Source organism: Osmia bicornis, chromosome 11 (assembly GCF_907164935.1).
Source record: "Osmia bicornis bicornis chromosome 11, iOsmBic2.1, whole genome shotgun sequence".
Classification (NCBI taxonomy): Eukaryota; Metazoa; Arthropoda; class Insecta; order Hymenoptera; family Megachilidae; genus Osmia; species Osmia bicornis.
In genome coordinates, this window is record NC_060226.1 from 4,320,891 (window position 1) to 4,342,355 (window position 21,465).

The 21,465-nt window shown below is 42.5% G+C and overlaps 1 protein-coding gene across 3 annotated transcripts; it reads left to right on the plus strand.

The window, feature by feature from the left end:
• Positions 1-518: 518 nt before the first annotated feature.
• Positions 519-21,391, plus strand: LOC114872395 (fibrillin-2-like). 3 transcript variants are annotated; one of them, XM_046288022.1, is made up of 42 exons: positions 519-1,006; positions 2,084-2,432; positions 8,033-8,115; positions 8,486-8,593; positions 8,668-8,802; positions 8,887-8,989; positions 9,064-9,248; positions 9,321-9,569; positions 9,639-9,794; positions 9,939-10,223; positions 10,320-10,442; positions 10,518-10,766; positions 10,846-10,965; positions 11,050-11,265; positions 11,331-11,530; positions 11,624-11,804; positions 11,875-12,180; positions 12,256-12,597; positions 12,909-13,034; positions 13,155-13,488; positions 13,555-13,721; positions 13,779-14,107; positions 14,598-15,024; positions 15,095-15,448; positions 15,511-15,624; positions 15,686-15,844; positions 15,906-16,120; positions 16,181-16,538; positions 16,632-16,777; positions 16,858-16,966; positions 17,027-17,314; positions 17,391-17,816; positions 17,946-18,194; positions 18,261-18,464; positions 18,526-18,651; positions 18,775-19,014; positions 19,076-19,248; positions 19,328-19,522; positions 19,600-19,704; positions 19,784-19,936; positions 20,005-20,208; positions 20,281-21,391. In XM_046288022.1, the coding sequence occupies exons 2-42, from the start codon at positions 2,278-2,280 to the stop codon at positions 20,497-20,499; spliced, it is 8,616 nt and encodes a 2,871-aa protein (XP_046143978.1). In that variant the 5' UTR covers positions 519-1,006; positions 2,084-2,277; the 3' UTR covers positions 20,500-21,391. The 3 variants fall into 3 exon arrangements, with proteins under 3 accessions (XP_046143978.1, XP_046143979.1, XP_046143980.1); XM_046288023.1 differs by lacking the exon at positions 519-1,006 and adding an exon at positions 1,025-1,088; XM_046288024.1 differs by lacking the exon at positions 519-1,006 and adding an exon at positions 1,122-1,952.
• Positions 21,392-21,465: the final 74 nt, after the last annotated feature.

A 21,465-nucleotide genomic window follows, 5' to 3' on the forward strand; every position in this document is an offset into this window, starting at 1 on the left:
TCTTTGTATTACAATGACTTAATGGTGTTACAGAGACTCATAATCCCCTTCTTCTTCACGCTAATGATGTGTGGAATACTCCGGAGTGATATGCATTTTGTAGCACAATACGCTTCCTCTTTGTGGACGGAGAGAATGAAACATGCTTCGTGATAAACTCCATACACGAGCGTTTCGTTTCATGGCTTGCAATAAAGGCGAAAGTAATTAACAATGCACTATGAATATAATGGAAAATAATAACTTGGTGGTCGTATAATTTTAATAAAATTATTAATTGCTAGTTGTAGGAAGGTTAGGCGCACCCTTTTCAGAGAAAGATCGTAGTTGCAGGTTCTAGAGGCGAAACAACCGCGTTTTCCACCCATGTCCCGTGCAAGTACCCGAAGCTAGTCGTCACGCGTGCCTCAACACGCGTCCCACACACGCGCAGCGTGTTGACAGCATCGAAGAAGAGAAAAAGGAAGGGGTGGGACCATCGATGCTCTTCTTCTCGCGCGGCGTTCTTGCTCGTCAGCTGGACACGGCCGCGAGCAAACGGGCTGGAAAAGAAGGGAGAGAAGAACGACGAGGGAAGGAGAGACGGGAAGACGAGAGAAGAGAGAGCCTCTTCTCTCCAGATGAGCTCTCTTTCGGTGCGGCTCGTCCACAATCTGCTGCTCCAGTCTCGCGTCGAGTCCCGTAGGCGCATCTTTTCGGGGCTCCTTCCCTCTTCGCCCTTCGTCGAACAACGTGCCGTGTTACAACCGAACAATATTTCATTTCATTTTTCTTGGATAATCTTCTTTGGAAGGATATACGTGTAGCAATCGTGAAGTTTGATCGTTTCAATTTCAATTTATCAGTCGGATAGGGTGAATCGTTGAGGGGCGTAGAATTTTTCTTCTCGCGGGAGGGTGCGTGGTGATTGGACACCATTGGAGTTCACATGGATGAGATCTGGTTTGGTAAAATTGTACGGGAGTAGTGGTGGATCGTGGTGGAGTGATGTTACCTTCGTTGACAGGTATGGCTGATTAAATATGGACTAATTAGGGCCGGTTACTCGAAGGGTGTCGAGTGATGCTTCGTTAAGGGTGCCCCCCGAGGTACGGTACGTTTGGTTTCTTTTAAATGGAAAAATGAAATATTTGTAGAAAATTCAAACGCTTGTTCATTACTGGACAGCTAAAGTTGTCATAACAAGTTAACACTTAATTAGCCGTAGGTTAATTAGTCACAAACAGATCACTTGTTTTTCTCTCGTAAATGTGACAATGAGAAATCGTCGTAATAGAACAAAACTGATCTCTTTTTCTGCGAGTTTTGAACGAATATACCAACTTTATGGAAGCTTTAATGATAGCCTCTGCTCGGTTTGCTTTTGCGTTATGATAACGAGTGAAAGCGGAGCGTATATCGATGAACGACGAATTGCCAAAGAAATCATTTTTGTTTCCTACGAAGAACAATTTTTCCCAAAACTTGGACTTCAGAATTAAAAAGAGAGAAAATGAATTTTAATACTAAAGAGATATAGCTTCTTCAGATCTTTTTGCCAATAGAATTGAATTCCTTTCGAGATAGATAATGAAATCAGCAAAAAGAATGTTTAGATAAAGAAAATTAGAATGATAATTGCTAAAAATGATAAAAGACTTGAAAAATTAATTTCATAGTTCCTGGCCTCCGTCATGGCGGAGGAGCAGCTATTGTGAATATTTATATCAGAAGATAGTTCCATCTATCTCATCGTACTAATTTGGCGCTTCCGGAAAGGCGTCATAGCCAGCTCGGAATCGCAATTATCACCCCGTTGTCTTTCCACTCGTTTGACGTGGCGAAATTCTTGCCACGTTGAAATAATCGAAAATAAAACGTTACTTTAGAAATTTATTATATTCAATCATAGGAAAAGTAAAAGAACTCGCATTTATTTTCATCGTTCCGCATACTATTTAGAGATAATTAAGGTAATTTTAATCACTTTCGAGTGTAATATAATACACCAACCTCTATCGAAGCTTCACTGAAAAGCCCTTCTAGTCTCAATTTCTCGCCACCCTGAACCAGAAGAAGATCTCTCTTTTCTCGTTCGTTGCAGAATTCCTCGCGTGTCAGATTACCCATCGTTCGGTCGATCAAGAACCATGATCGAGGATCCGATGGTGGTGTCGATCGCGAAGCACCGTTGAATCGTTCGATAGTGTTCATAAGTAAAGAGTGATCTAGAATCATGAGTGTGATACGAGGCAACGAGTAACTAGATCGCGTTCGAACAGTTTGTCGCACGAATCGATGATACCGGCCGTGAAAATGCCGAACCAAGTGTTGTTTCTCGCGACGTGTTTGCTGGTGATCGTTCCCCGAGGAATCTTGGCAACGGGACAACGTTACACCACCAGCCCGTCCCAAGATCTGGACAACACTCTGCAATCAGTACCACCTCTTGGGTGAGTATATCGATTTATCGAACATCCGTGAACCGTGAAACGGGCCGATCTGTGCCTCGAGATCGAGATCGAGATCGAGACCACGGCGATGAGCACGAGACAGTAATTTTCGTGGCATGTGATCGGTAAAGATAGGCCGCGGTATGCTTGGAATTCGCGGATAATCAACCGTCCTATGTTCATTTTTTATTAGATTTTATTTTTATTTCACGGCGATCGAGGGAAACTTATTTTTCTTTAATTTCACTTTCGTTACTTTCTTTACTTTCATTTTCATTTTCATTTTCGTTTTCATTTTATGCCATGTCATCTCGACCGTATAACAGTGATAATAAGAGTGATTAAAATACCAAAGACGATTAATCTTTTTAATTTTAGTACGAACGTGTTGGTATTCCAGCAACGGAAACGATCGTGAAGGAAAATCGATTAAGCAGATTCGTGATCGAATTCTCACGCTGCGAGTGGTAGTCGTTTGACAGGTCCCGAACACTTCCAGACGTGGGAATGCCAGTGATAAAGTTGTTTTCAGCTCGTTTCTATTTTTACTTAACGACTGGGAGACAGGAATCTAATGAAATCGCTTCAACTTACTTTCTGCTCTAGTTTCGTTTTTTTCCCATCTGAGTGACGTAATGTCGCACGTCTTGGAACGGCGTTATGTTTATCACGTGTCCAATATTTCGTTGTGTTCGCCCTCGAGCACACTGCTGGAAAGCAAAGAAAAAAAGAAAAGAGCTCCTCCAGTTTCTTTTACTTCTTCAACTGAATTCTTCGATGTTACATGTGGTGCTTAAATTTATTTCATAGACGATGCAGAAGGAAAAGCGTTTGAAATTATAGTGCATCAGAATTAAGAAATTTTCCAAACAGATTCGTTCTAAATTTAATATCCGCGTCTGTTACCTGCGTCTACTCGATACTTTGTAATCTAACAACACCGCGTTGACAACTTTCAATCGATTTTCTATCGATTTTTCTATGCCATCCTGAAAGCATACGTATACGTCTTTAGTACATGTCAATGGACGTTTGATTACACACGCTGTTTGTGTATATCAGCAGACGTATATATACGTCCGTTGCAATCAAAGGGTTAAGCTGGTCGCGAAGGTCAAGTAAGAAGCGCGACTGAATCAAGCGTTCCCAGGCGATTCGCGGAAAACGTTTCCGCTTTGAAACGCGCGCCACGGTCAATTGGCTGTAATTGACGGATAATAATAATGATTCTTCGACTGTTTGATTTTCGTGACACGGTGACGGTGTTCAAATTCGAACTTTCTTCCCCTTTGAAATTGGATAAACGACGAGAGAAGAAGAAAAAATAATAAATCAACGTATAACGTAACAAACAGATAACCCAATTTGAAGAGTTATCGGTGCTGTTTCGTTGCGAGTTACTAGATCATACAGAATCTGCGATTTCGCAATACCCGATGTCCTCGAGTATCTTAAATAGCTCCAAAACATGATTAACATATATTCGTGTAAATTTAACCGACGCTTTAATTACTTGCTTAATTGGAATATTGACACCAATATCGAAAACGGGATTCAACCTCACAGCTTTCCAGTAATCTCTTTGGTGGATCATTTTTAAGGCACAAAAGATTGATTTATATTGTATCTTGAAATTAATTATTCGATATTTTGACATTGTATTGAAATTTCAAGTAACCAGCGTTTGTTATGTGTGTGAAACGAATTGTTTCAATTCGAACACGCTTAAGGATCAATCTACTATGGATAGATGGTTGGAATGCGGTGTAAATGGAAGGTTGCGACGGTTTATTGTAGAAAAGCCGGGAGAGCCGACGGTATTAGCTAGTCCCGCGGAAAAGTAATCGACATTAGCAAGGGTATCGTATAACTGGGAGCAGAGGAACTAGTTTGTTACGGTAAAAGATTCTTGGCAGCTCGTTGCAGGCGATAGTGGCACCGCGGGGATCTCTCCCGACGTCGTAGCCGGTGAATCTCGATACGGGGAAGGGAAAATAAGTATAATCGGAATAACGACGATCTCGTGATTTCACTTAATACGGGACATTAGCCGAGGCGATAACGTCAATCCAGTCGGCGGTTTCGCGAACGTCGTCGAGGTTGTTGTCATTTAACTCTTTCTTCATTGTACGCATTCGAATTTTTCCAGCAAAATTCATTAATCTTATGAAAGTTGAAAAAAATTTTAAGAAACAATGATTTCGATCGTTTAATCCGTGATCGCTCGTTTCTTTTCTCATCGACCACTTTGATCGACCGTTCGAGACGCGTTTCAACCGCGAAACGATAATCGATGCGACGTATTAATGGCGCAATTGATCGTCACCGGTTAGGCGGAGTCGCGTGAAACGTGTTTCTAATTGGCCGTGACAAGATACCATCCCTCTAATGCGTCTTTATTAATGAAAAAGTAGCTGGAGTGTGAAGCTCGTTGGATTCGCTCGATTTTCGATGGCCTTCTACCTCAGGGTCGATTATCGCACGATTCTGGATGATTGACGCGAATTTTCCTCGATTAAATCGTGTAATTGCCGGGCGGAGGATGTTTCCTCCGTGATACTTAACGCCTATACTCTTGAACAAGTTACTCTGTAGAAGGTTGCTCGTAAAAATGATCTTCTAATTTCATCAATTCTAATGAATTTCTAACGAGCAAGGTTTTTAACATTCTTTCCCGCTCTCTTGATATTCGAAGTTAGAATCACTGTAGAATAAGAAAAATAAGGGTTGATGTTAACATCGTAACGAAGAGAAAGACGTTTCCAAGATCTTAGAAAAATGATGGCAATGAAGAAAGAGGCTGGCTAGTCGAAGGCGTGTAATCGGCTAGTTAGATAACTCGTGCCCTACAATCGATGAACTTTGTCATTTATCGGCTTGTACTTCTTTAAACGCGACGATAACAATGTTCCGGAGCGAATTTATCGCGGTATTATACTTACAATTAGAACAGTTCAAATTTAAATGGTCCGTTGCACTGCTGCTGATTCTCAAAATTCATTTGAACAAATTTCGTACATGACGTTATTCTTATCGCGCCCGAGAACCATTATCACTTCAAATTGAGATTTCGCCGAATCTAAGTTACGTCCGACCCCGTTTCACGAATCGATTCTAATTGGCGAGCAATCCTCGTTACCGACCATATCAACCGAAACGTGTCAGTATGCAACGAAGGCGTTACTTTTCCTCCCCCCGGGTTCCTCTTCTTTTCACTTCCTTTTCTATTACGTAAGGAGTTCGTTTAGTTTCGACTAATCCAACTGACAGACTAACCGTGGATAATTATATAAGCGATGATCCCATTAGCCGTGAAATAGGTCCTATCCTATTTTCGACCATCCTCGACTTGTGGGAACACCCTTGGTATCTTCTTAATTTCCTGTGTTAAAGTGTTCATCGTTCGTGAAGGGAATTATTACTTAATTTATGGGATGGCTTTAAGTTGGTTCATGGTTGTAAAACAAACGCATTTCTCATAGTGATAAACTACTAATGATACGGTACTTTAGGAATAGAGACTACCTTCTCAAAATTACGTTTTTAAATATTCCAAATTTATATGAAAAAATATTACGTCCTTAACACCAGGGTTAAAATGAATTGTTTCGAGTTTCTTATTTCAAATGATAAAATTAAACTATTTTTGTTAAAATACCTATACGATGAATTTTGTCGAGATAAAAGATCACTGTACACGCTGATTTATGTTTTATTCTTTACTTTATTTTTAATTTAAAAGTCAAGGTGCATTGAAGCCAGTAGTTATGATGTTAATCATAGTTCGTTCGAAAAGGAACGCATACGTATGTCCGTCAATTACGACAATTGGATGCGTAACGAAGGTTCACCTATTCCTCGTCGAACGCACCCTTTCGTCTTTCCTCTAATTATCAATGGCAGAGTGTAATAAACGATACAATAAATTTTCATCGTAACCGGTTGATATTACACCGTCGGTTGTTTCGTAACAACACTGACTGTCCTCAATAACTTGCTTTAATCCCTCGATGGTGCTTTAAGAGGCCATAAATTAGTGGTCAGTGTTTGTTTGTTCTACCTCGTTCATTTTTCTTCCCATCCCACTTTTTTTTCTGTTCGTTCGTACTAACTCATTTTCTCGAGCTTAGAAGCTCAACACGGTCGACTTTATTAGTCGCCTTTTGATCGCTTTAACCGTTAATGGACCATAATCCGCCATCTCGACAGAGCCATTCCAGCGGCCGTTTCAGATCCATTAAGTGCACTTTCCAATTGAACTTTTAAACCCACACCCGCTGCTAAGGCTGTTTAGACACGCATCAGGGTTTGTGCTGTTAGCTTATTGGATTATTGCGCGAGCACGCATACCGCGAACCGCTTTACGAATTAAACCGATGAAATCGACGAGCAAGCGATTATTTTGCAACCCTTTTTTTTTTCTTCTCTTACCTTTGGTATATTATTTAGAATGATTTAGCGATATTCAATATTTATAATTTGTAATATTCGATAGTATGACTTTTAACATTTAAATAACTCAAATCGATTACCTCAAACCATAATTAAACAGTGATGTTTAAATTTATTACAGGATTACCTGATCAAGTGACATTATTCAAGCAGCTGCCTCCAACATCATTTCCATATCGCGATAAATACGCTTTTTCTCATAAATATTATTGAACACCGGCTAGAACATACCGATATCGTTGCATCAAAAGATAAATTGTTCACGAATATATTCAAAGTATAGAAATGTGTCGTCGACGCGATGATTGATTTTTATCCGTCACGATTAATTGGAAAATTATAGTTCACGCGAACGTTGCGACAGGTAAATCTACCATGTAATCTGTATGCAGATCGGTTGCCCTTTCGAAAAATTGGTTCATTATCAAATTAGAAATCGTTCCATTACGTCGTTACAACGGTACCTTGTAGGTTGTAATTATGAAATAATGAACAGCTGCCTCTAACGAGACCCTTTCTTAACGGGTGTATAATCTGTTGCATAAACATCGTGTTGAACATTAACCAATTACCTATCGATCGCAGTGAGAGTGATAAATGAAAGTTACAAATATTACCTAATTATTGCAAAACGCTTGATTAACTTTCTTTCCTAATATCGGTATATCGAACGTTGATAGAAGAAAGGCTAAACGCGTTTGCGATTCGGATGATAACGCTTTGGAACGAGGTCGCTGCGTTATCAGAAAGCGGAAACGGAATTTTTGCGAGGCGAGCGTGACGGTAACGCGGTGCCGTGGCACGCGCTGACAAGAATAAAGAATGGGAAAAGAACGTGGTGTGCCACCTCGGAACAAGGCGGCCATTCACACGGACCGGCTCGTAATTAACGTCAGCTGCTATATAGCCAATCTCTGAGTATTTCCACTTACGCGCCTTGGCGCCGCAACTTGCTGCGCTTACGCGTATTTACAGGACCGTAAACACGACCCCCTTTTTTTCATTTTCCATTCGCATCACCAGCCATTTCGCGGAGGATTATTTATCTGAAATATAAACACGTCTGCTGACATATACTTTTTCGCAAATACTACCGTTATCCAGCTTTCAATTGTAAATCATCATTAGCGAAGGGTTTCATTTTCCAGGCCGAACGTGTGCAGGTCAAGGTACAAGAATTACTGTTGCCCCGGATGGACGAAGAAGCCCGAGACCGGTCTCTGTGTAATCCGTAAGTACGAGCACTTGGAATTAAAAAGTTCAATTATAATCCCTGCTGAATTCTCCCCCTCTCGTAATTGGACGTGATCTCATAAGTCGTTCGCTCTCGAGCACGTTCAATTTTAGCGTCGATTATCGAGCAGCCTGGAAGGTAACATCGCGATGATCGAGCACGCTTTTACACGACGATAAATAATTGTAACGTTACGCAATCAGCGGATAAATGGATGTCCGTACTCGAAGAAAATTGCTTTAATAGAGTGTGTTACACGCTTCCTGCTGATCGTACTGTCTTCTCTAATCACGATTTGTTAGTTTATCGATTGATATGGAAATTGCTTACTTGTCGAATTATCATGTATACATATATTTGTTTATAGCTGTATGCACAAGACGATGCGGTACGGCAGGCAGATGCATCAGACCAAACATTTGTTTGTGCGAGGGTGGCACGGTGGCCTCGTCTTGTACTAGCAGTCAAAGCAAAGGTAATCTCTCATCGAATATTTAAGAGATACATTTTCCAAACACGCGACAATATATATTATTAATTTTATAATAGCTGCCAGCCACGATAGTGGTAGCGCGTTAGAAAGGGGTGAGTCTGGTAGATGCAGGGCGCATTGCATAAATGGGAACTGCGTGGATGGCAGGTGTCAATGTCGCAGTGGGTACCAAGGAGAATTCTGTAACGAACGTGAGTTACTACCCTAGAAATCATCGCGATAATAAAAATTATCCAAGACCCGACCAAGGGTTTCTAAGAAATTTTTTGTAACAGCGATTTGTCGAGAGCCATGTTTGAACCAAGGAAGATGCATCGGTCCAGATCGTTGCGCTTGCATCTACGGGTACACAGGTAGACGATGTGAAACTGATTACAGGTAAACTGCATTTTTTCAAATTAACCTTCTGATTCGCCCCAAGTGAATTAGTGTTTCGTTTATCATTTCTCCAGGACCGGTCCCTGTTACACGAAAGTAAAAAATGGACAATGTTTGGCGAACCTTCAGGGCGTCGTTTGTACGCGACAGTTGTGTTGCGCCACCGTGGGCAAGGGTTGGGGTCATCCCTGCGAGAGGTGTCCGGCTAGACTGGACTGCGAATTGGGACACTTGAAGACCAATCAAGGCCAATGCGTCGGTGAGTAATTACGGATGAATGCTTTTGATTATGAAATATGAAATCGATAAAAATTCATCTATCGTTGATCAGATATCAACGAGTGCGAAGCGATACCAGGGCTATGCGAGGGTGGCAAATGCCTGAACACACCGGGCTCGTTCACCTGCGAATGTCCTGACGGACAGGCGAGAGATCCTGAGACGAATGCTTGCAAGGATAGAGACGAGTGCCAGGAGGAGGGAATCTGCGAGGATGGACGTTGCGTGAACACAAACGGTGGCTATTATTGTCTCTGCAATCCAGGATTCATTCAAAGCCAGGATCGAAGATTCTGTATCGGTACGAAAGTGGTTGAAAATTCTTCTATCATTATTAGTTTCTTTTTTTCATTCGAATAAATATTTGCAGATGGAAGACAAGGTCTATGTTACACGTCTGTGAATAGAAATGGTCAATGCAAAAATCGGTTATCGATGAGATTGAGCAAGAAAGACTGTTGCTGTGGAAAGAACATGGGACGAGGATGGGGGGACGAGTGTTACATTTGTCCCAATCCCGGAAGTGGTACGTAGAAACAATAGACATACCTCTGGCAAGGGAGAAGCTGCAAGTAGAACGGTCTTCGTTTAAAATCAAGTCGCCCAGAAGGCACGGACAATGTTTACGGTAATTGCGAGTAACGGGAACCGTGTTATTACTCAATTATAGACGATTACAACAGGCTATGCTTGCAACAACTGCAACCCATAACCGCCATAAACGAGTGCGCTCTACGACCGGACATATGCGGAAACGGGAAGTGTATCGACACGAAGGATGGATACGAGTGCGATTGTTATCCTGGTTTCACCAAGAAGGCAGGCAGATGCGAGGATATCGACGAGTGTCTATTGGGATATTGTCAGGGTGGCACTTGTCAGAATTACGAGGGCAGTTTCACTTGTCAGTGCCCGCCAGGATTCGTCGTGTCGGGTGAAGGAAGATATTGTACAGGTAATTTTCATTTTCCTCGTTCCTTTAATTTGTCAAATTTTCTAATCTTCGAACGACATTTAAATTTCTTAAATATTTCATTTTTGGTCTTGGCAGACCATGATGAGTGTCAGGATACAGGGATGTGCAACAACGGACATTGCATCAACATGAATGGATCCTTCAAGTGCAAGTGCAACGATGGTTACGCTCTATCACCGACAAAGAATACTTGCATAGGTAAAAATATTCTTCCAACGATACGATATACATATTTCTACTTTGATATAAACGAATAAATATATCCGTTCATAGATATCAACGAATGCGCTGATAATCCTCGTATCTGCTTAAACGGAAGATGCGAGAACACGCCGGGATCGTATCACTGCATCTGTCAATCTGGATTCACGGCGTCGCGAGATAATACGTTCTGCGTGGACATGGACGAGTGTTCCACCAGTGGTATGTGTGAAAACGGGAAATGCGTGAACATGGAGGGCTCTTTCAAATGCGTCTGCGACTCTGGATTCCGGATTGGACCAGATCAGAGTCATTGCATCGGTGCGTCTTGCACTTGCACTTTTTCCAAAGTTTAATTTATCATTTTGAAAATTTTACGATAAATCTTTACATTAATCAGATATCGACGAGTGCCTAAGCGGACCCTGTCAAAGTGGTCGCTGTATCAACACTCCTGGTAGCTTCCGGTGCGAGTGTCATCCTGGATTCAATTTAGGACCGGATGGAAGATCTTGCTTAGGTTTATCATTCATCAAAATCCTAACTCTATGATATTAATTAACATATAAAATGAACAGATTTAACAAATTTTCATTTCTAACAGATACAAGAAGAGATCTGTGCTATTCGCAATACAAAGATGGACAGTGTTCGAATCCAACGTCAACAGCAGTGACAAAATCGAGCTGCTGTTGTTGCACCGTGATTTTGGGACAACCTATGGGCTGGGGAAGTACTTGTCAAGCCTGTCCACTTCCTGGCACGAGCGAATTCGATGCTCTTTGCCCGCATGGAGCTGGGATGACTTACAATGGAGATGGTAATTAATTGAAGGTAGAAGATCATTCAATGAAACTCAAAAAATTATTCTGTTTGGCTAAACAGACATCAACGAGTGCGCACAGAATCCTAATATCTGTGTGAATGGTGGCTGCGAGAATCTTATGGGAACCTATCGTTGCATCTGCGACAGTGGTTACGAGGTGGACGCGACAGGAAAAATCTGCACCGACATAAGCGAATGTGAATTAGAGGAATCTCTTTGCAGCGGTGGTCAGTGTCGAAACACACCCGGAAGCTTCCAGGTAAATAAACAAACGTCACAGATTTTATATTCCGACACTTGACGAATTAACTTAACTTCCTAATAATTCGATAATTATCAAATCTTCACACAGTGTATCTGTCCAAGTGGAACGAGGTTCAACACGCAGAACCACATGTGTGAGGACATCGACGAATGCGAGGAACTCGGACCGGATGTGTGTTTAAACGGGATCTGTGCGAACACTCCGACTTCCTACGAGTGCGAGTGTTCTCCCGGATACGTTCTCGATCATACCGGGCACATATGCATGGGTACAAGCAGAAATTTGAGCAAATGAATTCTTTGTAAAAGAAACGAAAGTATAATTGAAATTTCTCTCAGACAATAGGAGAGGTTCCTGCTGGACGAAAATGATAGACGGTCGTTGCGAGTACAATTTACCAAGGTTGGCACTCAAATCGGAGTGCTGTTGCTCGGTAGGGGTCGCTTGGGGAAGCCCATGCGAACTTTGCGATCACTCCCTCTGCGAGTGCTCGAAAGGATACGCGAAATTCGGTGGGAAAGATTGCGTTGACGTGAACGAATGCGAATTGAACAGCGGAATTTGCAAGGGAGGCGGTACTTGCGTTAACACCGATGGTTCCTATCGCTGCGAATGCCCACCTGGTTTGACTTTAGACGCAACACGTAAGTTCTATACGCGATGATCATTTTTAACGACGTAACTAACGCGATATTTAAATTTATAAACATTTTCCTCAGACACCACGTGCATAGACACTAGACAAGAGACCTGTTACATGGAGTACCGTCACGGACAGTGCTCGAACGCGATCGATGGTCAATTTTCCAAGAGTCTCTGTTGCTGTTCCGTGGGTCGCGCATGGGGTAGCGAAAGATGCGAGTCCTGCCCGAAACCGGGCACCCACGCCCACCAAGAACTGTGCCCCAGGGGACAGGGCTTCACCGACAGGCAGGACATCAACGAATGCATCGAGTTTCCTAGCATGTGCCTGAACGGAAGGTGCAAGAACACAGTTGGTAGTTTCGGTTGCAAGTGCAACCAGGGTTTCGCGTTAGACGAACATGGGATCAAGTGTAACGGTGAGTGATCGAGAATCGTTCGATGCCGAGGGTTATTGGGTCGAATGGGGTCGATGATCTACACATTTGTGGTATTTACTAACTCTATTTGTGTAACTCTAATTCGATTAGGGATTATATTTTTGTTTAACTTTACTTTGAAATTTCATTGAATTTCCAAATGAAGCTTATGGTAAAAAAAATGAATTAACCGTGGGTCCAAGCCAACTATGATTTAAGTCCATTAGAGACGTTTGACGCGTTAACGCGTCCTTCGATTTCACCTAGGCAAATGGGACAACGGTGTGAATTTTTCTATCGTTTGTACGCAGATATCGATGAGTGCGAGATCATGCATGGAGTGTGCGGAAACGGGACCTGCAGGAACACGCCTGGCAATTTCCAGTGTGACTGCAATCCTGGATATCGCAGCAGCGATATTATGAAAATTTGCATGGGTACGTAGCACCGGACGGAACTTCGCGTGAGACTAACCAACTGGATAAGCTAAGAAGAATCGAATGGAACAAACGTACACGATCGATCGATGGTAATTAACTCGTGGTCATTGATTTTAGATATAAACGAGTGCGAGGAAACGGCAGGATTGTGTCTAGGAGGCACGTGTATCAATACGGAGGGCAGTTTCAAGTGCCACTGTCCTCCTGGACACGAATTAAGTCCTGACAAGCAATCTTGCAAGGACATCGACGAATGCTCGAGAACCAGTGGAATTTGTTCGAACGGTGTTTGCGAGAACATGATGGGCACTTATCAGTGCATATGCGACGATGGTTATCAACAGACTGGATTGAAGTCCCATTGCGAGGATATAAACGAGTGCGCTACCAACAATGGAGGATGCGAGGATATTTGTTTGAACACGCCAGGCAGCTTCTCTTGCTCCTGCGGGTATGTACTTTGATATTTATGTACAATCGTCATCGTCATAATGGCTTTTTAATTTTTTCCCAACAGCACCGGTTTCGCTCTGAATCTTGATGGTCGATCCTGCGTGGACGTGGACGAATGCAAAGAGAATCCTCGAATTTGCAACGGAGGCAAATGCGCCAACATCCCAGGTGGCTATATATGCACCTGCACCGATGGACTGTTGCCAGGGAAGGATGGCGCATCTTGCGTAGGTAGGTAAAAGATAATCTGATTCTCTTTAAACGTTGTTATCGATGCATTTTTTTTAGACGTCGACGAATGCACCACGCAGCCCCAGATCTGCGGCTACGGTGAATGTTACAACACCATCGGTTCGTTCAACTGTCGGTGCGAAGAAGGATATTCCGTGAAACCAGATGCAGGTCCCGGATGCACCGACGACGACGAGTGTCTACTGAACGCGTATTCCTGCAGCGAATTCGCCGAGTGCCAGAACACTCAAGGATCCTACGAGTGCACCTGCCACGAGGGTTTCGTGGGCAACGGGGTCGAGTGCAGGGATGTCAACGAGTGCCTGACGAATAACGGAGGATGCGATTCTAACGCACAGTGTATCAATACCGAGGGATCGTTCAAGGTAATATTAATTTCGTTTTTAAGAAAAATTATTTAGGATCTAGAGATCCTTTTGAACACAGTACCGCTGGCACTATCTAGCTTTCAGCGTCGGAACTAATTAAAGAAAAATTACTTTTCTAAAGCTTCGAATGAATTTTCCTGCCATCATTTAAGTTGTGTTAAGGTGATAAAATAGAACGGCATCACAGAAGTACAGAACTCGTTTATTTAATAAAAAATATGTAATTTTCTTTATAGTTAATTTCTCCGCTTGCCGTCAGATGGTACCAGTGGTACTATTTCCTGAGCGCGCATAGATATGAAATTAAAAAGATATAACTTGTATGATATTTTCATCACTGTATAATTATTTGATACTTTGTTCTAGCACTGTGCAAATTGGGAAGAACCTAATCCAACCCTAAACCTGAAAATCCTACTAAATAAATTTCTCTATATCATCAATTTTCTATTAAATTAAATTATAAAAAAAAATTCAACTATTTCAGTGCGTCTGCGATGCTGGCTTTCGTGGCGATGGATACACCTGCAAAGACATCGACGAGTGCGCGAACGATAACACCCTCTGCGAGAACGGGCACTGTCTCAATTACCCAGGCTCTTTCCGTTGCGAATGCGAAATGGGCTTCATGCATCCCGACGAGAACAACGAGCAAATGTGCGTGGACATAAACGAGTGCGAGATGTTCAGTAATCTCTGCGTGTTCGGTCGTTGCGAGAACATATTTGGCATGTTCCGGTGCGAGTGCAACGAGGGCTACAAACTGGACGGTTCTGGAGGGAATTGCACGGACATCGACGAATGTGAAAATCCGCAATCCTGCCAATACGGCACGTGTATAAACACGCAAGGGAAATATATATGCAAGTGCCCGCCTCATCACGAGCTGGTGGAAGCTGGAAACGCATGCGTTGGTGAGCAATTGCATTTTTTTCATCTTTGCAGGACTATTTAAACTATAGTTTTAATACGATAATATTTTAGATAGGAGAGAATCGTTCTGTTTCACCGGTTTCGAACACGGCACCGGAAAACCTCAATGCATATTCGACTTGGCATCCGCGGTGACAAAGGCGACGTGCTGCTGCAGCATCGGCAACGCTTGGGGCAACAATTGCGAGGAGTGCCCTCAGATAGGAACGAGAGAATTCGAGGAACTTTGCCCTGGAGGACCTGGATACAGACCTAATCGAGTCACTGTTATCCTGGAGGATATCAACGAGTGCGAGGAACACGAGAATATCTGTCAGAATGGACACTGTACCAACACCTTCGGTAGCTTCATGTGTTCCTGCAACGAGGGTTTCATTCTGGATGACACCAAGACCAGTTGCATCGGTAATCTCGAAGAATTTATTTGAAATTATCAAACGAGGAAATTAAATCTCTGGCATTTACAGACATAAACGAATGCGACTTGCATCCACAAATATGCGGGGTGGGCTATTGTATCAACGATCAAGGAAAATACCACTGCGAGTGCCCGGAAGGATACATGGCTATGCCAGGAGGAAGTGAGTGAATTATTTTATCACAAGGTATAAAGTTTTCTATTTTTCTGTCTTGTTTTTTCAGAGGAATGCGTCGACATGAGAAAAGAATCCTGTTACCTCGACTATGACAATGGCCAGTGTTTCAATCCCATGATGCATCCGCAAACGAAAATGTTGTGTTGTTGTTCCATGGGAGCTGCTTGGGGAAGTCCTTGCGAACGGTGTCCCGCGGAAAGGACTCGTAAGTGTATAAAACTTAATTCTTCGTAAAGAGACAGATCACGAATGTGTTATTCTTCAAGGTGAACACGAAATTCTTTGCGGCATGGTACCCGGTCAAATAATGAATCCCATAACCAATCACACGGAAGAAATTGACGAGTGTTCGCTTATGCCGACCATGTGCACTCACGGTCGTTGCATGAACACTCCTGGCAGCTTCGAGTGCCAGTGCGATCGCGGATACGTGTACGATCAGGATTCTCATCAATGTATCGATGAAAACGAGTGTCTACAGGTGCGATGATTTTAATCGATTAATCCATAACAGGTTATTTCAACCCTTCTTTTGTTACAGATTCCAAATCCTTGCAGTGGCAACGCACAGTGCATAAACAAGCAAGGCTACTTCGAGTGCACTTGTCCAGCAGGGTACAAACTTGGACTGAGTCAACGAGACTGCGTCGACATCGACGAATGCTACGAGAGAGCTGGCATCTGCAATAGCGGTGCCTGTAACAACTTGCAAGGCAGTTTCCAATGCGTTTGCCATCCTGGTTTCGCGTTAACCAGGGACAGGGACAATTGCGTGGACATAGACGAGTGTCAACGCAATCCGAACATTTGCAATAATGGAACATGCGTCAACACCCTGGGATCCTATAAATGTATCTGTTATCAAGGATTCAAGCTTAGTCCTAATAACGATTGCGCGGGTGAGTGAAAGACTTTCAATAAAAATACTCGATCAAGTTGGTTCGAAGAAGTTGATAGTAATTTGTAATTGAAACGAATAAACCTTGGGACAGATATCGACGAATGTCGAATCATGCCTTTCCTGTGCCGCAACGGAAGATGCCGAAACACGGTTGGCGCGTTTATCTGCGAATGTGCCGATGGCTATGTTTTGGCCCAAGATGGTCAACATTGCAGAGACGTGGACGAGTGTCGCGAAGTGAGCAATCCACGAATAAATATTCAAATATTTGTCCGAAAACCTTGATGAGCTAAAATATTAATGAAAAACTACGTTAGGTACCCGGTCTCTGTCCACCGCCCGGGAAGTGTCAGAATCTAATGGGGTCTTACATATGCAATTGCCCGCCGGGTTACGAATTGGATCACACGAAGAAAAGATGTGTCGGTAAGCGAAGAAAGAATCAAACGGATAAAACATAGATGCGATTGAAATTGATCTGTACAGATGTCGACGAATGCGTGGAGACTCAAGGAATTTGCGAGAACGGTCGTTGCATCAACACGGAGGGTGGTGTGATCTGCGAGTGCCCGGTTGGATATAAATTAAGCGACAAACCAAACTCGATGCGATGTATCGATGTTAGAGAGGAATTCTGTTACGATCGTTACGTATCACACCTGCGAGGACGATGTACCTATCCTCGGACGGGCGCCATGACGAAGAAACATTGCTGCTGCACTATGGGGAAGGCTTGGGGCAAATACTGTGAACAGTGCCCTCCGGAGGACAGTGGTGAGAATCTAATTTATAAATTATTTCACACCAACTAAAGAGTGTCAAGGCAATTTGAAAATTCCAATGTTTCCAGAGGAATTCAAACGACTGTGCCCCGAGGGACCGGGCAGAGACGACACAGGAATCGATCTGAACGAGTGCCTGTTCATGCCGGATGCCTGTGCCGGTGGCGAGTGCATAAACACCGACGGTTCCTTCAGGTGCGAGTGCCCCTCAGGATACATGCTGGACGCGACTGGAAGACGCTGCATAGACAACAACGAGTGTCTGACCGTGCAGAATATATGCGGTAATGGGACGTGCACGAATATAGACGGTGGCTTCGAATGCTCCTGCAACGAAGGATTCACGCCTGGTGTGAACCAGGTCTGCGAGGACGTGAACGAGTGCCTGGAGATGGGCAACCAGTGTGCGTTCAGGTGTCACAATGCACCGGGATCGTTCAGGTGCATTTGCCCTTACGGGTACACTTTGGCGCCTGATGGACGACACTGCATAGGTAAGTGAATGTTAAGAATCAGAGGTGATTGTAGAATTACAACCTTTCCATTCTTTTTCATCATTAGACAAATAAATTGCAACGAAACCCAAGAACATTTAAAATATAAGAAGCTAATCACTGTTTCAGACGTCGACGAGTGTGCAACGCCAGCGAACAACTGCAAATACCAATGCAAGAACCTGATCGGTAGTTTCATGTGCATCTGTCCGCCAGGTTTCCAACAAATCGGCATGACCGATGAGTGCAAGGACATCGATGAATGTGCTATCAATTCAGGACTATGTCGAAATGGTCAATGCGTCAACTTAGAAGGGAGTTATCAATGCTACTGTTACGATGGTTTCGAGCAAAGCCCAGATGGAAAATCTTGCATAGGTATGTAGAAAAAAAATAGGTATCTCGATAAAAGAGATACAAAAGATTGACCGAATCTTACGTTAGATCGAAGAGTGGGATACTGTTTCCTGCAAACGATTGGTGGTAGATGCACAGCGAGGACTTCCGACTTGAAAACAGTAACGAAAGCGGACTGCTGTTGCACAATGGGTGCAGCTTGGGGTCCTCATTGTGAAATATGTCCTTCCAAAGATTCTGATAATTATAATGAACTGTGTTTGGACAAAGGTTTCTCCGTAGACGGTCAAGGTACTTAAATAATGAATAATTTTTTATTCTTATTGGTACGGTAACTGGAAATTCTTTTCAGATATCGATGAATGTAGAACGATTCCTGATTTGTGCCGAAACGGGCTGTGTATTAACACTTTGGGGTCTTATAGATGCGTTTGCAACAAGGGTTACAAGCCCGACAAATCTGGTACTCAGTGTGTAGGTAAGTAATGAAAATGATGGAGAAAAATAATGAGGAAATGCGTTGGATTGTAAATAAAGAATCGAAGCCCCGACATAGCAGCCATACACGTTTAAGCGCTAAATATTAAATAATAAATTGTAGATATAAACGAGTGCGAAACGGTACCGAAACCGTGCAAGTACAACTGCCAGAACACAGAAGGAAGTTTCATTTGTTCGTGTCCTGCGGGTTTCATTCTGAATCCCGACGGGGTCAGCTGCAGGGACCTGGATGAATGTGCGACCGGAAATCATCTGTGTCAACAGAACTGCATCAACACTCAAGGAAGCTACACTTGTGGCTGCCAGGAAGGATACACCCAAGATGGAGACGCTTGCCATGGTAAGTAATCATTATCGAGCAGCCAGAATTTACTGGTGCTAATTATTTCCTATCTATGTAGATATAAACGAATGCGAGCAGCATGGAACTTGTCCCAAACCGGGTACTTGTATTAATACACTTGGAAGCTTCCGGTGTATCTGTCCGAGAGGATTCAAACTCGATCAGAGTGGTAGATTTTGTGTCGATCAGAACGAGTGTGCTGAGGACTCCACCTGCGAGCATGGCTGTCAGGTGATTACTAAGCTACCAATTAAATTCGCGAATTTAACAGAATTTAAAATTGTGCGAAAATGGATATTTTTCTACACAGAATTTTATGGGAAGCTATCGCTGTGGTTGTCCAGAGGGTTTCGTCCAACACTTGTACTACAATCAATGCATCGACGAGAACGAATGCAGCACGTCTCCTTGCGGTGACAATACATGCATCAATACAATTGGTAGCTTCAAGTGTGGCTGCCCTGATGGCTATCAATTTGACAATAATCTACAGATTTGTGTTCAGGTAACAGATTTGCACCTTCACTATCGTAAGATGAATAAGTAGTTGATATTAAAGAAAGAGAAAAATTGATGATTTAGGTGAGTGCTGGGTGCATGGGAAGTCCATGTGCATTCGGATGCACCCCTAATGGAGCGAATGGATTCATTTGTGGATGTCCGAGTGGTTACCAGCGAATTGGTCAGGTTTGTAATTAAAATAAAAAAAAAAAGTAAATTCATTCGAAGGAAACATGTGGAAGATTTATAATGTAATTTTAAATAGGGTCATTGTCTTTCAACGATAAATCCCTTATCGCAAGGGCACTACGGTGAGGATATCAGCAATGCACCGACTTTTGTGATCAATCCTGATCCCTATCACATACCACCAGCGGATGATAAGACTATATCAACGGAGGGTTGTTTCTCTTGCAAGGTACCCTAAAATCTACCCCCTTTTTCGCTATATACTCATTCAAATTTGAATGTTTTTTTAATTAATAGATCAACGGTAAAGGAAGACACAGAAGGGGTGTTCGAACGAAATCAATGGACGCAGAGATGACCGCGAGACGAAATGAATTCATGAAGAAACGATTCGTCAGAGCTGCGAAAAGGCATCATCACGGTGAGGAATACGTTCTTAAGATCAGTTTGAGACAGACTAGGCACCGGATGAGAATCATCAAATTGCAACCGGCTGTCAAGGTAAGAGAAATCTTTTCCATATTTCATCTTTTAATGAAAATTTAAGTAACAAACGATTATCAACGTTCGTAGGACGACATAGAGTACAAGATTATTAAAGGAAACGAGGATAATCATTTCGAGATTGTGAACGAGCACGGAATATCCGCGTTGCACTTCCGTAGTCGATTGAAGAAACCCGATCGATTCGGGCTGTTGATTCATGGACGTTCGAGAAATGGCACCAATGAGGAGAACGAAGTCTGGGAAAGGCCACTCACCTTTAGAGTGCACTTAATAGTGACGGAGTAATTCCTAGAGGAACGGTGGTTCCGTTCTTTTAGTCAATTTTTCGTGTCGCCACGTGGAACGAGAGAAATTAGCCAAGCTAGAAGTATTATGGCACGAAACTTTCGGATATTCGTTCGGGCAGGTGAAGCCTTAAAACGCTTTTTAATTTGTGTTCATTTGTAGCCTCGACTCACTGCCAAATAATTATTTTTCTTCTTTTCTCGCGTATCTAGAACGTTGCTGTATACCATTAATTATTCCTTAACACTGCCTCTGCCTTGTTCGTGTTTAAAACTTTTTCATTTTTATTTCTTATCTTTTTCAAAACTAACCATAATCTACGTCAACGATGCCTCGAAATACTCGTGAAACTTATGAAATTTAAAAAGAAGACTAAATGCAGATCGGAAACTGCCTGCAGAATTACTGCCATTTGTTGAAATGTTACACGTAGAAATTGAACACTCTAGGAATGTACAAACGAAAAACGAAGATTTCTATTATACCTAAGTTTAACGATGAAATGTATACATACACAGACGTAGCTTTATATATTTATATAACGTTTATAGACGGCTAGAAGATAGTGAAATTCGTGTAGAATTCGCAGACCGGAGTACATGGTTTGCGCGTGTCTTGCACCGTCGCGTTTAAGTGCCTTCAGGACGATTAAAAGAGAATTTATATAAGGCAAGTAACGTTAATCGATCAGATAATATATGTACAATTTTAGGAGACGATCGTTAATCATCCTTAATCGTGTCAGTTAAAAACACAGAGGAAAGTTGTACGATTGTCTTTACGATAGATATGTGAATAGAAACTATGATGGATAATTTTGTACAATCAATCGCGAATGCGAGGATTATTCCAACCGGGACGATTCACAAATATATGTGTTATAAATCTATAATTTTCATTTCTCGACTAAGTATTACCATGAATAAATTAAGAAACAGCAAATTGATGCGTGAAATAAAATACAAG